Source organism: Corapipo altera, unplaced genomic scaffold (assembly GCF_003945725.1).
Source record: "Corapipo altera isolate COAL_440 unplaced genomic scaffold, ASM394572v1 50, whole genome shotgun sequence".
NCBI classification, from domain to species: Eukaryota; Metazoa; Chordata; class Aves; order Passeriformes; family Pipridae; genus Corapipo; species Corapipo altera.
Genome location: NW_020884889.1, coordinates 8,308,067 through 8,333,441, shown reverse-complemented (window position 1 = coordinate 8,333,441; position 25,375 = coordinate 8,308,067). Strand labels below are relative to the sequence as shown.

The following is a 25,375-nucleotide window of genomic DNA, read 5'->3' as shown; positions in this document are numbered from 1 at the left end:
TAATTCCTATGTAAGATGTCTCAAATACATTACACTCTTGAGCAACATGCAAAAAAATTACTTCCAAAGGGTTGTGTGTGGAATCAATAACACTGGTATAACTCGGCACCAGATTTCTGTTGAATCATCTGAGAATAGTGTAAATATTCCAGGTGAGGTCACACTTGGTCAGTGAGTGGTTTTCAGGGCTGAATAATCCAGGTACAAGTGAAGTACAGAGTGAAATAACTTCCAGATATACCGGTGACATCAACAATGTATAAAGCTGAACTTATATTGAAATAAATAATATTCCTTTAATACTGTTGCAGGGGATGTAGGAAGGAGTGATCCTGACCAGTTCAGGTCAGGACTCTTGGTCTTAAGTAGTTCTGCAGAAGGAAGTTGTTGTTGCAGTTTTGTATGAGGAAAAAGTACTAGATTCAGTGGCTCCTGGGGGATTTCTGGAAAGCTCCTGAGGAATGCAGCAGCAACATGGTAACTAAGCACAGAGCGCTCCTGGCTTCCTACCCAGGGTGGTTCCATAAAGAAGCTGTGGCTTGGCATCACCTTTGTTAGTTGGCTCTCCAGCTGGACGAGAATTGTGAAATGTTCCTTTAACCACTTCCCCCAGCACATCTGTTTGCAAATCTGGGAGGATTTAGACTTTTTTACCTAAAATTAAAATGACAGAGGCGAAAAACAACAGAGAGCTGGTGTGGGGAGAGGGGTGGCAGTCGCTTCTGGTTTCATAGCCAGGTCTTGAAGAACCCTTCTTGGGGTGTGCTTTGGGACAACTTGCTTCTCCACCTTTCCACCTTTTCCGTGTGTTTGTGGGTGTTTATTGCTTAACAGAAAATATCGAATGATCCTTTGTCTGCAAATTCATTGAATTCTGTGTGGATGTGCTGGTATAACTAAGGGCAGAATTAAAAAAAAAAAAAACCACCTATATTTACAGGTTCCATTTGTCAGAGATGTTCTTCCTGACTTGCAAGGAGAGTTGAATTTACCAGGTGAAGCAGGGACTACTTATTGTTAAAATTTATACTGCCTCCTGTTGCCAATATGTATTTGTTCTTCAAGTGAAGTCAGCAGCACCAGCAAACACTTGAAGAGCACTATGGAGTGTCTGGCACTTTTCCCTTTATCTTGTATTCTGTTGTGCTTCATCCTGGGTTTATGATCTGCTCTTGTTCCAGGGAAACACAGCTGCTGGACTAATCAAAAATGGAAATGTGGTTGGAGATGTAGCATATAATGGATTTGAAACAAATGCTCTGAGCATTGTTTTGCAATCAGCAGTTACTGTTTGAGTAACAACTGCATTTCTTTGGTTAGAAAGTGTTTTATTTCTCTGTATGGGCACTTTAAAACAGACAACAGATTCATCAGAAAGCAAAGATGTTACTTTGTTTTTTTTACAAACAGGTCCCTTCTGTACTTCTATCTGCTTGGGTTTTGTGAAAGATTTGGTGGAAAATAACCAAGTAATTAGCACAAAAATGGGTCTGAATAAAATGTTTCATTGTGTTGGTTTTGTTTTTGATTTGGACTGTATTATGGCTCTTCTAGCAGCTGTTTTAAAAGCATTAAAATCAAAAGAAAGACTGAAAGTTCCCTGAAATTAATCCTCCAGCAGAAGAAACAGGAAAACCAGAAGCTAATATTTTTACAAGTGGCTAATGCTAGATAACTGAGTTCATGAACTTAGAGAGGTTATGCACCACTAAAGGGAACTGATTTTTGTCATTTTTTTTCTCTGTTCACAGTGATTTGCATTAGGTGACAGTGTTTAGCTGAGCATCTGTGCACTGCTCTGTTTTTGATGGATGCTGAGAGGAAGACAGTGCTACTTGCATTTTGAAAAAAATGAATGTTTTGTTTTGGGCCCCTCTATTGTGCTGTCTACAAATTAATCACATGGAAAAGAAACAACTTTTGGGTAGCAACTTGACTTGCTTCTTATTGCACTTCGAGCAGGAGCTATTTCCCGGGGAATTCTTCCATGCATCTCTTACACAGTGAGGTATCTGTAGTGGATTCCCCACTCCACGCTGCCCTACTCCTTCCTGCCACCAAAAGTATGGGAGCTTTTTTGTTGTAGGGCTTCCATGCACAGTTGGGCAAAGCATTTTTCCAAGGGGAAACATTCCTTTTGTTGAGGTAAGGGAAGTAACACACAGACACACAGTTACAGGTCTTTGGCACCAGTGATTGTCCTCTTAGGCACAGAAACAGGTGAGCACTCCAGAGAATTTCCTGTCCATGTGACTCTGCACATCTGGAGTCCTAAAGACCACTCAAGGAAATGTTTCCCTAACTTAGGATGGGGAAGCTTACTGCTGAAGTCAAACTCCCCAACTCTCTAGGATAACAGGACCCTGTAAAACAAATTAATGTTTGGCGAATTCTTTTCTAAACCTTGTCTATAAAAGAGTTGATGAAACCTTTGTTCTCAGTTACTGCTCCAAAACCAATGAAGTAGTTTTTTGGGAAGGAATTGCTCCCTGATAAGAATCATTATGTTCTGGATGTGTTAAATATACTAGACGCTTTGTTTCACTCTGTTTTAGAAGCCTCTGATGACAAGCACTAGACACTACTGAGCAGGAGTGTATTGTATCAGAGGTTATCTGTTGTGTTGTGGAACAGCTCCTCATCTCCCTGTGTGACACACTTCTGGGAAAAATCTGAGCAGCTGTTCTAAGCTTCAGTGGTGTGACCTCCAGAGTTAGAGACCATCACTCTATAGCTAGACCTTGCAAATAAACACATGCTTTGGATCCACATCTAGCATAGCTCTGATGGAAACATATGTCAACTCTCAGGGAGTTATTGTGTTGTTGGTTGCTGAACAATATTCTTGGTTTCTGCTTAGGAAAACGTGATTTTTTTTTTTTTTTATTAAGAAAACTAGCAAAAAGACTGTAAGGAATTGCAGCTCAGGACACCAAATTAACATTTTTAACGAGTTTTTGCACCAGCTGGATGTCCCACTTTGTAATCTTAAATGGTAGTTTTAAAGGGGTCCCGTACTCCTGAGTATCCTACTGACTTTATGTGGAATTGGAAGTACTTGAGATTTGCTGATTTTACTCTTATTCAGCAAAATGAGAGAACAACAGACACCATGCATTATTACTCACTGTTAAGCAGTGTAAATTTTAGGTCAAAACTTGCAGAAACCTAATCCAAGAATGCTGAGTTATAGATATTTTAACAGGTTATTTTTTAATGCAACTAGGAAAGAAAACTTCCATGAAAGTGACAAACAAAATTATGTAGTAATCATCTAAATACTTGGTTTTTTCTGTGATTTATTTTTATCTATTTTTTCCTAATGGAAATGTGTTGGACAGTGGGGCACATTGATTTCCAGAGATTTATTTTTCTCTTTAACAAAGTACATTTGATTCACCGCTAGATTCATACCTCATGATCAACATAAAGTCATTTCCTAGAAACATATCCTTCCTTAAACTTCCTTCCAACCATGTATGTGATCTTTGTTATACCTGTGAGCATAGTGGAACCTAATGCTTAGACGCTTGGGTTAATGTTGGTAAGGAAATTTAATTTATTCTATCATTTCCTTCCTTGCTTTGTTGGGGGTGCTCCAGAATGCATGTTTATTTAAAAAATATGAAGGAAGAAAACAGTAATGATGGACTGCAGCATTCAGAGTATGTTTTCAGTGCAGGTAAAACCAGATGCTTTTAACCTAATCTAGCCTGACTTAGGTAACTCTGTTTAAAGTACCAAAAAAGGCAAGGTAGTGGGAGAAAGTATTTATAGCTCATCAAAAGGTTCCTTTTAGCTTGCCTTGAGCTCATCTGAGATTCATGCCTTTCCCATGCAGTGCTCTGGTAGATTGTAACCAGACCAGTGTATTTGAAATCATGTATCTTGCTGTGCCTCTATGCTGTATTATGCAGAGCCCAAAATTCTGCCTTCATTATGAATATCTTCCTTTAGCTTTGTCCACTCACAGTTCAGTCAGTTTACTGGAAGTGATTTAATCCTAAAATGCTTCATCTGTCTTCTGGAGGTTGTGGGCTGTTAGTTTAATCTTTTTCCAAGGAGTGCAGAACAACTCAAAAAGGATTTGCATCACCACCTGTTCTGGGAAAGGGCCATCCCTCCCTCTGGGATGGCAGCCGCCCACCTCCTGGCCCTGCTTTTTCCTCACTTGGGAAATATTCAGAGTGGAGTTAATGACCTTGGTACAGTGATACAGGTATTGAATTGAGTGTCATATGAGTTTGGCACCATTCAGGCTTCTGTGGAGACTGATTGTTGAGATTGCTTGGCTTTTGAGTTGCATGAAAGTATGGGTTATTTTTCTGTATATTGATTCTATCAGTTTTGAGTTTCAGCTTTTCCTGCTGAATCTGTTGGTTACACCAAGTGCTACAAAGCACTTGGTGTAGGAAAAGCTGTCTCACAAGTGCTTCTGGTATGAAAGAATAGTGTGTTCAGACAGATATTCCTCTGCTGACATGTCTTGCAGTTGATATATCAGACTATAACCCAAAGCAGCTAATATTCTCACAGATACTCTGGGTGCTTTTAATGCACATAGATACCTGTCACTTGCAAGGCAAAGTTATAAACATTACTTTCTGACTTCCTTGAAAACAAAAACATCCTGTTTAAGTTTACTAATTGCATGTTTCTTCTTTAGTTATAGAATCAAAAACACTACAAGGAGAAAAGGGAGAGCACAGTTTCAATGCTCCTGGAACATTTGTCATTGAAAATACAACTGTTGAATTTCAGAAGAGTACAGACAGGGAAATCATAAAGATCCAGGGACCTCTTGGAGCAGATTTCATTATCAAGGTGGGATGTGTGTATGTGCAAACTTACAAAGTATGTGCAGCAGGGTGGGTGGGTGTCCATCAGGTTGTAGCAGTGCAACAAAATCTTTTAGCTGGGAATTAAGGAATCCTAATTACAGTCCAGAGTTCATTTATGCTAAGTAAATCCAAACAATTTAAAATGTTACAAGATTAATGTCTTTCCTGTGGTGGGAAGTATCACGGGATCTTTAATGGTAAAAATGGCCAGGATTTTTGTTTTAGTATTGCTGAAAGAATATCAGCATGACCCTGTGCAGGGGATTGAGTTAATCCAATTGCAGACTGCCACCTACTGAACCTGAGCATTGTTTCCAGCAGTGCCCTACGATCTCCCTTAGACATTGCTGATCCAGCCACTGACCATTTCTAGTCCTTTTAAATTTCTTTCTACCCAGACCACATACCAATGGCTTGCATCACACATTAAGATATCTATATGCAGAAACATATCAATATTTGACAACCAAAGGAAGACACTCATGCAGGATGCCATTGGGAATGACAAATATTTCAATATTATCACACTACTTGGCTTTATTGGTTATGTTGCAGAAATAGGATTTCAGTAGTTTTCCTTTTGCACCTTCAGTATCCCATGTGCAGTTAGACTTGCCTGGCTGTGAATCAGTGTGCTTGGATCACTTAGAGACTTCTCTCTGCAGCAAATTTTAAAAGTTTTGCTAAAAAAGAAATAAAACCGAAGAATACTGTTAGGAACTCTGCCATTCCAGGATAGATGATTGAGTAGTCACATTAGTACCTTGAATAATGTGGGGGAAAAAAAGCAAGATTCAAATGCTTAGCTATTGAGAACTTAAACTTAACAGCTACTGTAGATTTTCTAGAGATTTTATACCTGTTACCATCTTACTCTCTGCACTGCTGTTATGTATGAACTATGTTTTGAAATGACATGAACTGTTGAGTACAGTGCACAAATGTGTTTTAATGGAAATTTCTTCAGACCAGGTACTCTGGATCAAAAGAGAGCGTGGTTCAGTTCTTTTTCTATCAACCCGTCAGTCATCAGTGGAGACAAACAGAATTCTTCCCCTGCACAGTGACGTGTGGAGGAGGTAAGTAATGGCAATTCTTCAGGAGTGGTAACAACTGAAGATCAAAAATATCTGATTTGCAACCTTTACTCTGTGTTTTTATTGATTAAATGTTTGTGTTTCTTTGCACACTGGTAATTCTTCAGCAAAATAAATTACAGAGTAGAAGGTAAGTAGGTTGGTTAAGCCAGGATCAGCATAGGGTTTTTTATATGTTATGCTGCTTGAAGTCATGTTCTTCCATAAACAATGTTCATTTGAGTAAGAATATTGACTAAGAAATAAGGATGTGACATTCAAAATGGAAAATCGCAATCCATAAAGGATATTTCAGGAAAGTAAGCAAAGAAATAAAATGAGATATTTTAAAATAAGAATAATCAAGAAATGGAGGAAGATGGTGTTCCTGGCCTCAGTAGTAGACATGAGGGAGAGTTTTAAAACATTTTGTTGAGAAATTAATTACACAGAAAGCAGAATAAGTAAATAGAATTTAAAGAACAGCTACTATCAATACCTTTGATCTTAGACATTTGGTCCTAATGGTAGTTAGAGCAGCACGTGGTGCACTGTAGCAACTACTCCTGGTTTAAACACTGCAGCTTAGATGAAGTGTAGCTCAGCTCTGCTGCAGCTCATCCAGCCCAGCCCACTACTTGTCATGTCTGGTTCTGCAAAACTAGCGTGACCTCATGGTAGGAGGGGTGTGTGACACTGCAGATAACTATTTCCCTTCAGCCAGCATTACCCAGGTCACCTGCAAAACAGACCAGGAGTCGAGTGATACTGATGTAGGGATTTTCTGGAGAGTGCAAATATGGTTTAAATAGTTACTTGGGACATGAATAAAGAGAGTGAGAGATGCTTAAAGTACAAGCAGAGTCTGGGGATCTTTTGATGGACCATCCGTTTTGGCACTTGCACCTCCCTGTAATCTGAAATGCAGACAATATATGTGGATAATATGTAGTCCCACAGGAAACTACTGTATCTTACGAGATACTTGGCCTCATGAAGTGTGATTCTTGCTGGAGCTGTGAGTGGCAATACATATCCTCTGATGATTCCATCACGCCGTGTTTATAATTTTTTTCCTTAACCTATCTGACAGGGGAAGAAGTATAAAACCTCACAGTTACTTTTGAGGACTACATGTAAACACTGGATAACTCAAGGGACATATTTACCTTCAAAGGTATTGGCTCAAATCCAGCCTTATTCAGACTGGTGTTATGGTTTGAAAATTATAGCTACATGTCAATCTCTTTGAAATTATCCGGGGTTTTCAAAGCCCTACTTTGTAGCTGCCTACAATATGAAACTGGTACCTTTATCAGTGGGGCTTGGCAGTCCTCAGGGGGAACAGGGACTGAAGAAGCATGAAAATTAAGCTACTCAGTCATGAAAGTAGTAGTGTTAGGAGCAGCATATTACAGAGGCTTGCAGGAAAGTTGTATTGCAGCTGCCTGGCTTTAACCTGTTATCTGAAAGTGGGTTTAGTGTCCAGATTGTCTGTTTGGCATTTTGTACTGGCAGTAAAAAAAGAAGTTCCTCACAACAGAGACTTGGCATCAGAATCCATTCCTCACTTGCTTCTTGCTGCTTCTACATTTAGTTCTCTAATCTCCCTGTGTTGGAAGGGGCATCTCAGAAAGCACAGTCAAGCTTTAATGAGCAAGAATGGCTAAAAACTGTGTTTCTTCTGTTTGCAAGTGGTATATCTTCTGGGTCCTTTCAGTACTTACAAGATCTGGAACATAGATGCTTTGAGCACTGGAACTGCTTAGTTCTTTATGGTTATCACTCTCATGCATGAAGACACTTTGGATCAGCCAAGAGACACACAACTGAAGCCATAGATATACAATACTTAGCATTTTTGGTAGACACTGGGACTTGTGCTGTTAGTTTATTGAGACTATTTGATTTTAATTCTTGTGGTTTCAAACTTTTTTTCTTTGCACATACCAGAACATCCTCCTCTTCTCCTCGGTTTTAGTCCAAGTAAGCTTTTTTGAATGAGTCTTTTTTTCTTAGCCAAAAAAGAATCTAGTGGTTTATAAAATTCAGATCCCTTCTTATAACCAGTATCCACCAGAATTTTATTTTTTTTTTTACCCAAGTACTTCAAGTTTTCTTTTGTTGGCTCTTCAACTAGGAATGTTCTTGAAGCTATTTCTTGGTTTTCTGCAGTTTCTTAGCAATGTTTTTGGATCTCATCTTCAATTCCTCTGGCTTTCTGTTTTAAGTATTTATTTTTTTTAGCATGAATGACTGTGTAATATAGCTCTCCAACATACATGGTAACTCCTCCTCAGGGGAGGGAAGTTATAAGTTGTAGAACATGTACTAGAACCATATGGCTTTGTAGGTTTGCCTTGTGACAGGTGAGCTGGTGCAGTACATATATTCTTGTGTAATGTGACAATATGTATGTCTTTACTCTTATACTTAGAATACTATTAGAATAAAATGCCAAAATCTCATCTAGTGTTAAGACAGGTTAATATAATTATGCTGAATTGCCTTAAATGAAAGTCTGGTCCTTCATGCTCCTGCTTACTGTTTCCTTGTTTAAAAGCAAGCAGAAAAAGAGTAATCCAGAAAATTAATTCAACGGGCATCACATTATTGAGAGCAGGGGACAAGGCTGTTTGAATTTCTCTCCATTACAAGATTTAACTTTGCTTCTGCAATAGGTTATCAGCTTAATTCAGCTGAGTGTGTGGACATTCGTCTGAAGCGTGTTGTTCCTGACCACTATTGTCATTATCATCCAGAAAACAAGAAACCAAAGCCCAAGCTAAAAGAATGCAACATGGATCCCTGCCCCTCTAGGTCTGTATGATAAATAAATTTGTGTGTGATATAGTCAGTTACTAAGGAACAGACAATTGTGTTTACTTGATTTCAGTTCTTTTCCTCTTGAGGGCTACTTAATCTTGGTTGATTATTGCACGTGTTAAAGGCTGATTCCACTGCCAATAGATTTGAGGCACTTCTTCAGTGTTGCAGAATAGAACACTTTGCTTATACAGAGATACTGCAAAGATCAATTTGTTCAAGGGCTAATTCTACGTTGTCTTTTGCTGAGTAGTACAGCACTAATATGAGGATTTTGTGAGGTTGTGTGAAGAGGACAGATTGCTTGCCTACTTTTGGATTTTTTGATGCTGCCATTCAGGATTTCTCAATAGCCAGACAGGAGCTCCACTCAGCGCACAAGTTTTGCGCATGGTTTAACTTGGTTCATTCATTTATCTACCATAAACATTTGATTCTTCATTGGTACTGTAGAGTTGACACTTCAAGAATCAAAGCTTGGGGCTACTTGTTTGGATTTTTTTAAAGCAGGAATTAAAAAAAAAAATCTTTCCAAGAAAATGTCCTTGTGGTACAAATGCCCCAGGATATTAATGCCAAATTATAAAGACTGTAGTACACATAAATTGTATTGAATTGCACTGCAGTATTTAAAACTAACTTTTGGATTGTCTGGTGAGGTTTCCTGGCTGTGCTAAAGAATCTTAAAATAACATCACAGTATCAAGTCCCAGAACCTTGCATTAACATGCCAGCTGGCTGAGCCAGAGTTATATGCAAGAAGAAAAGGAAACACTCTCAATGGATTTCATTTCCTATAGCTAAACTGTCCATTTCCTTTCATTTCTGTTGAACATAATTGTTGATAGTGACCTCTAACATTTATAGATGTGTAGACTTTTAAGATTTTTTTTTTCCTGGAGAGTTGATCACTGTATGGAGCAGAAGGACTTCAGTAATGCTTCATGGCAAAGGGTGCCAAATGTTCCATAGCTGGAATGGGAAAATTAGGGAAAGAAAGAGTGTAATTATATTTTAACTTGCAAATTTAGTTTATACAGCCAGGAAAAGGGAAGTACTACTGGATATAATACCATATTTCTTAGCATTGGGAGTAAGGCTTTATGCTGTGTGGTTCAAATAAAACAGCTCTAGAAGGGTCCTAAGCACCATTCATGACCTATCTAGGATAAATCTTGTGATGTATTTGTTTCACTGACACTCATGTTCCTCAGCAGTCTTTGTTACAGATATAAGTAAATATTTTCTTGTTAATGAAGTGGCACAGACCTAAAGGAACACTGATAATAAATTTCTCTGCTGAGGGCTTGCTCATTTAATATTTTATGGTGGTATGAAATATAGAAACTGTATGGTGAATAGTCCTCTATCCATACAGGAAAGGTAAGATCATACAAGTCATTGTTTGACATCAGGCTAATGTGTAATGAAGTAAGATTCCTTCATTTCTTACTGGGAATTGCTTACTTAAGGCATGATCACATAAAAGCCTGTACTTGATGTACAGTTTCGGGTAGGAGAAATAATGATGCAATATTTATTTTTTTTTTGACAGTGATGGATTTAAAGAAATCATGCCCTATGATCACTTCCAGCCACTCCCTCGGTATGTATAAGCAGGATAGCACATGTGTCAGCATCAGCACAATTTTCACTGCAAAGACACTACTTGAATACTAAGATAATGAAACATCTTCTGATTTTTTGCTACACAGGAGAGCAAGTTTAAAGCAGTCCTGTAAACATTTCTGAAGCCTGTGATTCATTCAGTATGTTCTGGATGATTAGCTTAGCAGTAAGAGGTTAATATGCTCTTCTTGAAAATACCAATGTGAAGTCTTAAAATAAAGAGTTGTCCCCCTAAGCCACCTTCTGCTGTAGTGCTGAGAAGAGCATGTTCTTTAAATTGCATGTGTGAATTCTTGTCTTGAAAGGTTTTTACTTTAAAGCTGTATGCAGTTTTTTAGGACAGATCTCCCAGACAGGACTCCAGAATTTCTTTTTTCCTTGAGAGGTCTGATTCTTCTGGGGTTTTTTTATATCTGTAGTCTATTGACATCAAGATTGACATGTCACTTTCAAGGTACTGATTTATTTGAATATGTCTTGTCAAAAATGAAGTCATCAGAGCACAGCTTGTTGCCTTTTTTGTTGTTGATTTTATTTTTTTTTACCTGAAGTAATTACAAGGATTTAGAACTTCTCTGGAAGCCTTAGATATTTTGTAAAGAGTGTTAGGACTAAAAAGCATCGAGCCACATTTATTGTTAATGTAGTTGGTGGAGTTAGATGCATATTTATCTGAGCTGAACCTCTGCTTTACTAGGTCATGAAATGAATAATGTGTATTTTTCTAAAGAGGTAAAGATATGAAGTAATAAGAATGAAATCATAGACTTGCACGGCTCAGTGGAGCTACTGATTACAGCTGATATAAATGTCATAGTTTATTTCTGTAGCAATTTGTCCTTGTGGATCTGCTGTCCTGTGATGTACTTTGGCTTCAATACGTAGACTGAACTTTTTTTCCTCTACAGCTTTATCCTGTAAAGTTCTCTAATTGTATTCGGTGCCTCTCCCATTTCTTTTGCCAATTCCTTTGTACTTCAGATCTCTTCTGTAGCTCAGCACAATGTATTTACATGAGTACTTCATCTTCTGAACCGCTTAGGGCTTGGAGACCACTCGGAAGAGAAATTTGATCCCCCTTTCTGTGCTTTACTGTGCTCAGCACGTTTGCATGACACTGTGGTGAGATAGATTATGTCTGCGATAAAGCTGTGGGCAGGTTCTCTTATTTCAAACTCTAAGAACTACAGACAGAGCCCACCTCATTTCAGCACCTCGATGTGTCCTGTCAGAAGGTATCATGGTCTTCCTGTGAGATGCTTCAGAGTAAGGACTGTAAAATAGCAGGCGGCCAAGCAGGGCTCAGAGTTGGTGCCAGCAGGAACGAGAGAGGAAACGGGCTGTGTTCTGCTGGGAGGGCTCATAAGGAAACACAACAAAGATGTAGAAACAGCTTTTCTTACAGGAATTTCTGAAAGAAAACAGCAGCTGAAACAGACGGTTTGTTTACTTGCATCATGAGGTGACTCTGGTCCAGTGCAGATGCAGGTCTTGCTCCCACATAGCAGGATTTGTCTGTGCTGTTCCCTGTCAAGTAACTGGAATGCATTAGCCTGTGCTGGTTCTGCTGGACTTCTTCCACCTTTTCTTTTTGCTTTTACTTTTTGCTTTTTCTTTTTGCTTTTTCTTTTCTTACCTGTTTCTTACATGCTGACCCAGGATTGGTCTTGCAAAGTGGGCGGAAAACCAGAGTACTGTAGATACGCTGGAGCAAAGCTGTACAGGCTCCTTCACCTCGCCCAGCAGTCCAACATCACACCTCCTACATAACACGAGGGCCATGTGGAGGGCTGCTCTGCAGTCCCGTGGTGTTTACCACTGCTTTCCCATTCACATGAGGAAGTTGTGGGAAAGTCGTGGTGCGCACCACAAAATCTTGAAAGGGTTCTCCTGTGGCTAGAGTTGTAAATGCCCCACTGAAATATTTTTACAGATGGAGAATTCTTTTGAAATAAATAGAAAAATTTCCCAGGATGAAAATTTTCTTTTAAAGCTTTTGGAATGCCTCCATTTATTTCAGACTTGTTGGACTGTTGAGGATCCCCTGACAGCTGTGGGTTCTGGAAAGTATCTCCTTGACTGCTTGCCCAAGACCCCCCTTTTCCCCAGTAGCCACGGACCTCACTCCATCTTGAAAATGCTTGTGGGAGTATGGGGTCTGGAGTGTGTTTGAAACTGATGAGATAAAGAAAAACAACTATAAAACTTCATGCTATAAACACTTGCAAGCCTTGTGTTACACATAGCACAGTGAGCCTTACCTATATAAATCCATGAGCTGCTAATTCATTAAATAGTTAATTGCTCTTTGATTCCTGAGATTTTTAAAGAAAATGAGTTAGCGCTGGCCATTCATTTAAGTCAAAGAACAGTATAACTGTTGCTCTTCAAACGGGTTTTGTATTTGTGATATGTTATCAGTATCTCAGCATACAGCTTTATTCAGAATTCTTTTGAATATATACTTCCATGGCTTGCTGTGCATTTATGTATACTCATGAGTATATATACTCATTCTTCCATTGAGCTTAAGCATGATTAATATATTTTTGTAGGCAGCTTAATGAATTGCTTAAAATAGGAAGTGTCCTTGATTTACCTGCTGTATCATAAAAAGTATGTAGTAGTTGCTTAAATTTACCTTTGATTTATAGGCTTTTGCTTCATCAACTCTGATATTATGACTTCCTTTATGATAGCCAAGTTACTCTTGATTAATTGATTTTGGTGGGATATTGTAGTACTTGCTGAGTCCATTGTTCCTAATGGATATAATTATTTTCATGATCCTTTCTGAGCCCCTGCAATTGTAATAGAAATAAGTTTTTACTAACAGGACATTGATGAACCATAAGATGTGATGCAGGACTCAGTCATTTCCCAAGCCAGCAAACAAACTATTAGTGGGTTTTAACTGACACTACGGATGGATTCAGTATTTTGCTCTTTTAATAGAGGTTACTGGAATAAAAAAGAGCCTTATTTTTAATATATCTGAGTTCTTTTTCCAGGTGGGAACATAATCCATGGACTGCATGTTCAGTTTCCTGTGGAGGTGGTATTCAGAGGAGAAGTTTTGTGTGTGTAGAGGAGACCATTCATGGAGAGATACTGCAAGTGGAAGAATGGAAATGCATGTATGCTCCAAAGCCCAAAGTCATTCAGACCTGCAATCTGTTTGATTGTCCAAAGTGGGTGGCAATGGAATGGTCTCAAGTAAGTTGAAAAGTAATTTGGACCTTTATTCTTTTTTTTCTAAAGGAAGCCTCCAGTCTTGTGTTACCATGTGTTTATGAGCACAGTGCTGTTAAAAAAGTATAGCCCTGAAAGATAATTCATAGTTCTTGCTAGGAGATGTTTGCACTAAGCAATTCTGCCTGATAATCAAAACGTTCACGTGTCCGTGTGGAGGAAAATGCATGTAGAATTCTTTATGCCTTTTGAATTCCTGCTTTATATGGAGGAGAAGTTAGAGGCAGAGGTGAGGTCCCTCTGCAATCAGGTCATTTATGTCTCGGTTCTTGATAAATGTGGTATTTCACTGGATATAAGAGCTAAAGGCACGTCTGTCTTAGGGGCTGGCAAGTCTGCAAGCATGATTTTCCAGCATTCTTGCCTTTCATTACAGTAACAAGAGCATAAGCCAACTTGTCCTGGCTGTGGTTATCTGATACAGCCAGATAGCTCAGCACTCTTATAATTCCTTAGTTCATCCAAATGACATCACTGACACAGAGTGTAGAAACTGCAGCACGCCTGACCCAGCTTTAACTGCAAATGACCACTGTGAGAGAGTGTATTCTCAGTGCACAGCCATCTCTGGTTCAGACTGTTGCCAATCAGATAAGCTTTATAGAACCCCAAGAAATCACTTGCATTCCCAAAACTTAGCCTTTTTTTTTCCAGCATCAACCTTTTCTTTACTCACTTAGCAATGCAGGGACAAATTCATGTGTCTCCGTGGAAAAACTTAAGTGAGCACGTCATCAGCACTTGTAATTTCCTTTTTAAGAGTATTTGTAAATACAATAAAGAAATAGGTTGAGGTGGTTGTGTTGTCTCCTGCAGTGCACAGTGACCTGTGGCCGAGGCTTGCGGTACCGAGTGGTGCTGTGCATTGACCACCGCGGGCAGCACGTCGGGGGCTGTAACCCACAACTTAAACTGCACATAAAAGAGGAGTGCATCGTGCCAATACCGTGTTACAAGCCAAAAGGTAAATGGAATTTTGTCTGGGTCTGTTATTGTTTTACATTTTTGTTCAGAGAATTAAAAGCCCCTGGTAACCTTTTTCAGAAATGCCAGAAGCTGGAATTTACTAGGACTTATTTCAGCCTTGGCAGAAACAAGCACTTTAATTATTGGTGCTAGGAGAAGTGCCCTGCTGATATTTTTGCTGATAATGTGGCCAGACTGTCATGAGGTGAACATGCAAACTGAATCTATACAGTCTGGTCAACTTGGGAAAACCAGAATAAATGAAGTTAACATGGGGAGAGGAATTGTTCAATAATACTTAAAATGAAACTCCATGTGTATCACCTGGGATCTTGTTTGTTTGCTCAGTGGGCCTCAGCAGCTCATTAAGTTGTAATCAAACTGGTTTCCTTCTCCCTTCTCCATTTCTGCATATTTAAAATAAAGAATGGAGATCAAACATCATGAAGAAATTATCTAGTAAATGTTGTTCTATTATCCAGTTTTATATTTATTCAAAAGCATTAGATCAACAGGCAATATAAAGGTGAATAATGCTAACATCTACATTTTGCTTTGATATTGGAGGAATTACTGAATGTTTTGGGGGGGTTTTTCCTCTACCAGAAAAAAGTCCTGTGGAAGCAAAATTGCCATGGTTTAAACAGGCCCATGAAATGGAAGAGACCGTAACAGTCTCAGAAGAGCCAACGTAAGTACATTGTCTTTTACGGTGAAGGAACATTCCCAGTGTGTTTTGCAGATATCTGGAATGACTGTTGCTGTGCAGTTTGCTTTGACCATTGACCCTCTTTGGGAGATGAGTTGTGTTGTGAGCTGTTCCTAATTTTCCATCTCAGTTGCTTCTGGAGCTCCTGTTCTGGATGACGCGGAGCTACACTATTACAGTGTCCTGATATCATTCGAGCGATTCAAAGGGATCCTAACTGAGCCTAATTAAGCCTTAATTAATGCACGTGGAAACATTTCAGCACATATAAATTAAATAAATTCAGTTGTTCTATCCCGGTCGTAGCTGTTACCTCAAGAATGTAGTGGTTGTATTAAAACTTAAGAGGTACTTTGTAGGCTTGCCAGGATTTCCTTGGGGGGTGAGACCAATGCATAAAGAAAGTGAGAAAAACCTGCTGATCTCTGAGCTTAGCTAATCTGTGGGGGTAAGTTGTGCTATTTTACATGTGTATATGTGTGAAATGACATCTGGATTTTGTGAGTCCCCTTAAAAACTGATGAGCGTGAACCTTGCAAGTTCTAAGGATGAAAGCATAACTTAAATCCAGCTACACTTGTTCCTGATTCTCTTATGTTAGGGCATCCATACAGTTGCTTATATCCCCTGTGTACATTTCATACATACATACATATATATGTATATGTAATATATTAATATATAGTATTTAATTTTCTATAAGGTTTTCATGAGAGATTTTGAACAGTATTTTGTTGTGCTCTGCAGAATTCTACACTCTTTTGTAATAATGTCAGTTTGAAATAGTTTAGGTGATCTTACTGAAGTTCCTTTGGATTTATATTTCTCTGAGAGCAGAATGTGCCCTATGCTTATTTTTCTTCTTCCATCTAGCTATTCCTGGTTTTTGGCATGCATGTAGCAACAGGTGTGATCATGAGTAATAAAATCTTTACACCTGCACTGACTCACAGAACAACCTCTTGCCAAACAGGTGTTTATATAGTTATGGTGACTGTACTTTAAACTTTTCACTGCACTAGCCTCTCAAGTCAAGTGTCAGCCTACTGTGAGCAGTTATTTCACTCTCCAAATTGGTGGCCCTGAATGCAGGCAGAGTAGTAGCAAAGACATAAAAATAAAGTGTGATTGTCGAAAGGGGTGATGCAACCAAATGTACCTGTTGAATGTCAGCATAGCAGAATAGAGGTGTATGAGGCCACTTCTAAAGAGTGTTCAGCATGAAGCTATAAAGAAAATTATCTCTAGCATTACGAAATCCTGCTGTGGCAACTGTGAGCTAATGCAGTTTCTAGGTTTTTAGGGTCCTTCAGCATCAGTCTGATAGAACAAGCAAGGAGGACTGGCAGGGCCACAGCATCTGGTTTAGAGTGTATATAGAATATAACAGAAACGAGCTGGAAACTTTGTCATGGGTTCCCTTGTACCTTGTCCTGACAAAGGAAGCAGTAATTCATCCTTCCTAGTTATGACAGGTGTATTCCACTGCAGCCTCACCATGTGGATGGATCCACGTGTTCAAGTTCCCAGAGTGTTGTCACACCTGTGCAGTTTTGCAGTTTCCTGAATCTTTTTTCTTCTTCACTTATTCTGGAGACTGAGATGTTTTTCATCTTCCATTAATGATCCTCATCCTGTCCTGAGACCTTCCTTCACATTTTCCAGAAGCATCTTCATCTAAGTCTAAAAGGTTCCTCGAACCACTTCTTGCCGATGACTCCTCTCGGCCATCCCCTCTTTCCTGAGGTGTTGCTGAGGTGCTGTGCTTTCCTAGTCTGGGCATTCTGGGCTCTCCTGGGACCCAGCTCTAACACTGCAGCCAGATTCCCCATTAGTTTAATTTTGCCTGTATTCTGCTGCCAACTGCTCTTACTTTAGTCTTCTAAGGAAGCTGGCAGGTAAGGGGAAATGAGAAATAACTGGTCCCTGACTTCATTCCTTTTTGCAGATTTTCTGTTGGCCATGTGGACAATGGTTTGCAACCAGAGAGTTTCTCTGTCAATGACTTAAACCTTGTACCCTAACTGCTCTGGTCTTTTCCAGTTAGAGACAGATTTTTGGGTCATGGATTAGGTTTACAGTTTCTTCTTTAGAAAGAAACTGTAGCAGTAAGTTACTTTTCTCAGAATAAATTATAACAAGATTTTCCTCTGGTTTGGATCTGTTGAATTTTGTTTTCTGTAATTTACACATGACACAGTGATAACTCATAGCCCACCTCTGCCTAGCAGGACACTTATCATTTCCTTGGTAAAATGCCATCACTTTTAATTTTAGTTATTCTCTTGTCGTGCAAACTTAAACCACAATATGAAGTCTCAACTTCTAATACATCCTTTTCTTACAACCGTCATTCTCTGCTTTTGTTTGATATTTTAGTTGATAATGAATAAGAGAATAAATGCAGCTGTGTTTTAGAACCCACAAGTGATGGATACACCAAAAGTAGCTTGTGGAAGATAAATATTTCTGCCGCTGTGGTCTACCACGGCTGGTGTCCTGAATTTACATAGAGGGGGAACGTTCAAAAGCTTCTTTTTTTTTATTATTAGCAAAATAAAAAATGACTGTCCTTAAAGTGAGGCCAAGAAAAATGTAGGTCTGACCTTTTTAGTTTTTAGTTGTGGAATGTGATGACAGTTGATACCAATCATTATTTTAAATGTTCTTCCCTTGAGCCTTCTTAGTTACAGTGGGATTCACAGAGAAGATCAAGCAAGTCCTTGCATCCTTTTTATTAGTCCTAAGTTATAGAAACAAACACCTCAACTGCTTTTCAATGTCATGACTTAGGACAAAGCTGAAATGGTTCAAAAACTGATACTTTTTTTCAGTAATATGAGCTAAAAAGTGATCACTATGCTTGTGGAGTTGTACTCCCTGGATGTGAAATGCAGTGTCTCTCACAATGGTTCATGCTCATTGTATTGGAGTCATTTTCACAGAAATGTCCTCACTGTGCCTTTGGCGATAAGAGAATTACCCATTTTTCACAGCTCCTTCTCTGAAAATGGGCTGGTGATTTTGTGAAACACATTAGACTAAATGTTGATAAAACCAGCAGTGTGACTGTTTAGAGCAGTGGTGGTGCTGTAGGGAGGGGCAGGTTGTCAGCGTTGTGGAAGTTCTGCCCCAGTAACAGCCAGCGTTTCAGATAATTCAAACTTTTATCCAGGCCCCTTGGTGCACTAGAACTGGAAATAAGAGCAGCCCTTTTTTTTTTTTTTTTTTTTCAGGATTTAGGCATTTCCTGTCTTTACTGAAAGCAAGAGCTACAGGCATGAGGGGGGGGGGGGAAAAGAAACACTGTGTTTTCGAAGTCTTTTGAAAACTGCAGAGGGCTGCACTGAGTTCAGTTTTCAGTTCAGATTTGGTTTGGTTGTGTTGGGCTGCTCTGTCCCAGTTTTATCATCAGTAGTTTAGGTCACTGCTTCATTTCCCAGGTCATCCTACTTGGGCTTTTTACAGCGAGCACCAGGTGAATGCACATTCCCATTAGCCTTAGGCTGGTAACACTGCAGCCTGACATGCCCTCCACTGCATCTGTACTGTGTTCATTATTTATACCCGCACAAACAGAAGTATTTTAGTTCTGTATTGCACTGGGAAAAATGACTGTACAAAAAGGCTGGTTTGTGAAAATTGAACCTGCTAAAATTTGCATTTTTCCATGCTTTTCCTTTTTTCTTTTAATCAGGTGTCTTATCTGCAAACTTAAAGATCTCAGAAAATTTTCATTTACCACTGTCCTACTCATTATAAATTCCCAATGATCTGCAAGGCATTGCAGTACAAGTACTCTGATGCTTCTTAATCCGTACCTGAGATAACTCTGAGTGTGTGCCCACTGCAGGCAGACTGAGTTTACTTCAGGGAAGTATTGTGCCCAAAGCATTGCCACGTGTATGCTGTGAATGCCACTGAGTGAAAAATACATCACTTCTGAGGCCGGTGGCGTTGGCTTTAATGAACTGTCACAGACTTTGCTTTTGCATGTTAAATATGAAGTAAAAATTAAAAAAATCATATACCTAAACTAGAAATTCAGATAAAATTCAGTTCTCTCATTGTCCAGTCAGTTCCTTGCTCTAATTTTTTATTGGCAGTCTTCATTGGCTTCTATTGAAGGTACTTAGAGCAGTTCTATAATTTAGGATTTCAATAGTCATGTGACTGGTTTAGCAAATGCCAAGGTAGAATAGAAAGTGTTTTGTGCGTTGCATTTTTATCTTGCACTTCACTGAAAAAGTATCAGATGCTAATATTCAACAGGAAAAGCTCAATTATAATATAGCCTTGCTAGAAATAAAAGAAAAAAATGCTTAGAATTTTCTGAGTTTCTTTATGAATCAATTGGTTGCTGAATGAAGTGATTGCTAAGGTTCAAAACTTCTTTTAATTTTTACAGGATTTCAAAAGAACGTATTGTACATTATTGTGGAATGTTTTAATGCACTCAACCAGCAGTACACAAAACTAACACTTATTTCTGGTATGCTGCTGTCATGCTTTTACCAAAACAACTTATGCTTTCAGACTGCAGACTCCTAGGTGTGGTTAGAACACCAACCAACTCTTTTCAACTATAAATGTCCATCAGTTTTATTTTTTCAATTAGGTACATAGCTACAAATGGACTTCAATTTTTGTTTTTTTTTTACACAGAAGGAGAAGAAAGTAATCATTCTGTGAAGCCTGTGCACACTGGCCTTGATCCAATAAAGCACTTAAGCACAAGTTTCCCTCTGAACACATTATCGTCCCATTGACTTCAAAGCACAGCTAATATGCCTAAAGTTAGGCACATGCTTAAGTGTTTCATTGGATGAGGGTGCTTTTGCCACGCACACCTTAGGTAGTTTGCATGGCTGTCTTTGAAAAGACTGTGAAGTCTGCTGTTTCAGGGTTAAGCTGATTCTATCTGCTGGAGTGAGAGAAAGCCTTCCTTTGCAGCGTTTCCCATTAGAACTTGCTATCAGGAGCATCTGGACATTGACCCCCAGCAGCTGTGCCCTCGGACTCAGTGAGCTGTTGGGTTGTGCCAGTAGGGCATTTGCTCCGATTTGAGCACTGTATGACACAGCCATCCATCATTTTGATAGTACTCTTCCAATAAAAATCAGTATGGTCATCTACTTGGAAGGTAGTCAGATCTGTGAAGGATGAGCACCTGCAGTTCTCCTCGGTGTGAAGAGGAGCTGGGGATAGTGTGCCCTTTACTGAGGTCTGTTGAGGACTATTTAGCTCTATCAAAAATCCTGAGACTGTTCAAAGAAACATTGATGGGCTTTTATATATTTATCTTTGTAGTAGAGTTGTATATGTATTTCTTTAACATCTCCTTAAAGAATAACCAGTTAACCTTGTAACCTCTATTGGAAATGGGAATAGTCTTTTCCCCCAGAGAAAGTCTGTCTTGGGGTCTGTCCCAGTCACAGCCTGGGTGACTATCCCAAGGACTGAGTTGGAGTATCCTTACAGGCTATCCACCCATCTGTTCTCCTTTCTGCTGTTTGATTCTTCCTCTGTGTACACTGGCAAGAAGTTATTGGCGCAAGATGATAAACTGTCCACAGAATCAACCACACTGTTGACATTTTTCTGTGCTTGCTGTGTATGCAGAGCATAAATACTGATTTTTGTCTTACACAACTGTTCTTATATTTGTAAGGGCAGCTTTCCTGCAGTAAAGATAATTCTTAATCCAAGATAAGGGGAAAATCTTTGAATACTAATTTGAATCTTTCCTCCCAAATGCATTTTTAACATTCGTCAAATATATCCTCCTATATCTCCTGCTGGTGTTTTAATCATCAGCTGCATTTGGACACATAATAAAGAGCAACTACAGCCTTTTGAAACAAAATGTCAACTCTGTATTTGATTTCTTACAAAATATACCCCAGAGCCACCCAGCATGACTTTATTAATGAAACTCAACCCCTTGACTCTTGTGCCATTTTGAAAATTACTGTCAGTGGCCCTCAAAGTCAGGGAATATTATAACAAAATCACAATCTGTAAAATAAGATTTTACTGTAGTTCATCAGGAGCATAAATGCTTTCTAATAAAAATGATGGATTATAGACTGTTCTGGTCAGACTTCTTTATTGAAGATGAGAGGCTGCTTCCAAGATTGAATCTGAAGAGCAGCCTGTGGTCTTGGGCATTGGAGATAGCTGGATTTGAAAAGTGCTCCTCTTCTCTCTCATTGCTAATTATTAGTACAACATAAGGTGAGGGCCTCTCAGATTTAAGCAGACTGCAAATATACTTTTGGCATATGCCCGAGTCTGTGTACCTGGGGAGCTGTTTTATGTTGTATAGAAATATCTTCACGAGTTTCCCTTTTTTAGCACTGAAGGAGACTGAGAAGGAGACTTAGGTGATATCCTTTTTTCCTCAAAAAAGGGTACAGCTTTTCCCTGTTCCTCGTGATTCTTTCCTAGATTTTCTGTGAATTTTGGTAAATGGCTTGGAATGGGAGGCAAGTGAAAGACTGCAGACACTTGACTCTGCATTCTGTTTAAGCATCAAATAATATAATGTATTGTCTGCTCTGTGTATAAATACACTGTGCACACACAGACACAATTACATGGAATAAAATGACAGTGTTTCTGCTGCACTGTGATTATTTGCAGGTTTATTCCTGAGCCCTGGTCCCCGTGCAGTGCCACATGTGGCAGTGGTGTACAGGTGCGGGACGTGAAGTGCCGAATTCTTCTCGCGTTCACTCAGACCGAGGTTGAACTGCCTGAGGAGGAGTGTGAAGATGAGAAGCCACCAACAGAACGAGTCTGTCACCAGGTGTCCTGTGACAGTGATCCTGTCCCCTACACACCAGAATTTTCACATGCTGAAGATGGCAATGTGATTTACGACTGGGAATACATTGGGTTTACTCCTTGTTCAGCCACGTGCCTTGGAGGTACCTTTATTTATTTATTTATCCTGAGTTGTAAGAATTTGGCATTGTTTGATATTGTTGGGTCTTCTGTTAGGGTTACTCTAAAGTAGCTACGTTGATCTGTAGGAAAACATGCAGCTACAAGCTTTAACATATTTCTTGGCTATCCATAGAGTATTTCAAACTATTTTGTTTCATTTATCAAACACTGACTTTATTTGGTTAAGTGACTTGTTTTAGTCTTGCTGCTGCAGGAACCTCTGCCAGGCAGTCAGTGATACCAGCATGTTTGATGCATCAGTGCTGGGAATATTTTAGATGATCTATCTTTTCCTAGGAACTGAAAGTATATGATTACAGAGCTAAAATTCCCACGTTTATTCTTCATCTTCTGAAATGCTGTCATTTTCTGCAGTTAAGTAGGAATACAAAGTTTTAATTAGGGAGACTTGCTTTCAGCCTTATGAGCGCAAAGATCAAACAGGAGTTAGTTTTGGTCTTGGTGCTCTCTATCCCTCCACAGGAACTCTGTGCCATACATCTGTCTGCAAGTAGTTAGGCACATTCCTTTTTGGATGTAATCGAATCTCCTTGTCGTCCTAAGTACATGTTACTAGACAAGGTTGCTACTACATACTGTACTTTGGGACCAAACACAAGTGAGTTATGAAGTGTTAAGTGGAGGCAGTGGAATTGTGAACACACCTATATATGACAGGACTGCTGACATCAGTGGGAAGTGAAGACAGTTGTACCCATAGAAGAAATAAAAAATGTAGAAAAGGGGAGAACAGAAACAATTGGAAGCAGAGAGCTAGATAGAGCTCACAGACAGCAGCCTCTTTTGTGCTATTCACCAGTTAAAACCTGGAAGACAGAAGCTGGGAGGGATGCCCCAGAATGGGATCAGCAGGATGGTAAGTGATGGATAGTGCCTCCTTTATCAGTTACTACTGCTGTTTACTGAGGGGGTTGATCCATAGGAGTAACAGGACATGTGATCATAAAAGCTGAAACATCCCATCCCCTGCACTACCTGCGGTGGGCATTATGACTGGCAAGGGAGGAGAGATTGTAGTCCAATTAAGTAAATATAAACAGGAGATGGAAGCGACAGCTATTGTGACTGTCTCTGTTTCTTTTTTTAAAGAGAGAAATGTTTTTAGAAATAAAGAAATAAGGAGGTGTTCTAAAACTCCAAAGTTTTTCAACTTTGAGGACATCATCAGATAGCTAGGTTGAAATAATCTCTAGTCTTTTCCTGCTGTTGCACATGTGCATGTTTACAGTACCTGCATCTTCATGGGTGTTTGTCCATGCATAAAGCATCCACTTGCCCTCGATGTGCAACCTGATAGTAATTTAAGGAGCCTGTACTGAATACAGTAGTTTCATCTGAGGGAACTTCAAAATTACTGATGAGCAGAATCTCATGTTGACTTCTGACCCTTTCATGAATTTGGTAGGTTCTCTGACCTAGAATTGTCCTGTAGGTGTTCATAGTAATCTAAACCATTTGTTTGATATGCAGTAGAAATTTCCCACTTGAAGAAGTTTGAAAGACAATATCTGTTTGTGTTCTTAAGGCTTCTGTGGTGTCATTGGTACTGTGTCTAGACATTTTCCTTATGTGATGCTCTGGGGAAATGTGGGAAGTTGTCAGGATTTTTTATCAATGAACAGCTTCAGCAGCCCCTGTGCTGCTATGCTAGTTAGGTACCAGTGATTTTTTTCCTTCTATCAGTTCTGGTCTTCTGGCTGCCTTGGCAAAGGCTTTCAAACAGACCAAAATTACCTGCCGATAAATAGTTTTAGGGGAACCAGACATCTCTTCTGTTTCCAACTTATTGCAATGTACTAACTAATGATCTCACTGTCTACTATTTTTCCATTGTGTAGTTCAGAGGAGCTGATCCATTTCTGCTAAGTTTTATGTTCAGATTTCATTTCAATTAGATGAACTCTTTCGTTACAAGAAATAAATGTTGTCTGAGTTTGGAATATCCCAGTGTAATGTAAATTATATTAAGTACTTTTTCTCTAGTATGTACATATCTAGCAGTGACTATTAAAATAAATTCCTGTGGATTTCTGTATCCTCAGAACTCCCTACCCCCATTTCTTGGTGCTTAACTCTCTCTGAATGAGGGAAAAGTCTGCAGGGTCTGTGTAGGCTGGAAGCTTTATAGCCACTATTTGAGCAAGGTCTGAATCTCTGTTTCAGAGCTTGTCACTTGCACCTTTTTTTTAATCCTCATACAGACTAGACTTGTAATTCAAAGTCTTCTCTGGTCTCTGCAAAGCAGACGAAAAACTGCAGATGGAAACACTGGGGTTTTTCAGGTATTAGAGTTACAGAGCAATCTGCAAGGCAATATCAAACATCATCTTTCCAGTTCCAGAGCAGTAGTAACAGGAGTCTTGGGTCATTTTTGTGCTTTCTTCACCGAACGTGTGTGCACAGCACTTGGAGTGCCATACAACTTGCAGCTTTCCAGAACAGCTGTTGTGTTATGGCTGTTAGCATAATTAATGCTTCTTTCATCACTTTTCATGAGTGCAAATGAAAGTTGCTGGATCCTGTTTGTCATAAGGCAGATATCACCTTTAATATTCATAGGAAGCTCTGTAACCATCCTGAAAGCTAAAGACCTGTTTTTCCTTCAGTGCCTGAAGAAATCCCAAACTGAAAGTAAGCCAACTATGTGCTTGGGGATCTCAGGATTTCCCTTTATTTTTCTAGAATGTTTTTGGGAGGTTCTTCAGTTTTGTTTTTGTTTTCTTTTAAATCTGAATATCTTTGGCCCTAGTGTGAGATCCCCCAACATAAGTTTTATTTCTCATAATATCTTCAGTAGAAAATTGTTATCAGAATAAAGAGTACACCTGAAATGTTTTTGCTGTATTGTATAGTATTTATTTAGTTTTGTGAATCATTTAACTACTCAATGGTATTTTAAAGGGATGTTTTACATTTTAAAAAATCACTGAATATTTTCTTGTTTAAATATACCTCTGCAAGAGGCGGATTTTGGTTGTTAAAAGCAATTATTATTATTTATACTCCATATGCTTTAGAAATTATGATTTGAGCCCCCTTAAGTAATTACACTGGCCTAAAAATAATGAGATTAAATAATAAATAACATAGGCACTTCCTATTAT

The 25,375-nt window shown here is 39.0% G+C and overlaps 1 protein-coding gene across 6 annotated transcripts in view; it reads left to right on the top strand.

Annotated features, from left to right (window-relative positions):
* The window catches only part of ADAMTSL3 (ADAMTS like 3), a 173,475-nt gene that overhangs the window by 109,525 nt on the left and 38,575 nt on the right, over nucleotides 1–25,375 (top strand). For all 6 annotated transcript variants that reach the window (XM_027644164.1, XM_027644165.1, XM_027644163.1 and 3 more), the window contains 8 exons: nucleotides 4,667–4,824; nucleotides 5,809–5,920; nucleotides 8,599–8,737; nucleotides 10,299–10,349; nucleotides 13,384–13,588; nucleotides 14,441–14,588; nucleotides 15,197–15,281; nucleotides 21,945–22,231. In XM_027644164.1, coding sequence (XP_027499965.1) covers nucleotides 4,667–4,824; nucleotides 5,809–5,920; nucleotides 8,599–8,737; nucleotides 10,299–10,349; nucleotides 13,384–13,588; nucleotides 14,441–14,588; nucleotides 15,197–15,281; nucleotides 21,945–22,231 — 1,185 coding nt within the window. The remainder of the gene's footprint in view (nucleotides 1–4,666; nucleotides 4,825–5,808; nucleotides 5,921–8,598; nucleotides 8,738–10,298; nucleotides 10,350–13,383; nucleotides 13,589–14,440; nucleotides 14,589–15,196; nucleotides 15,282–21,944; nucleotides 22,232–25,375) is intronic.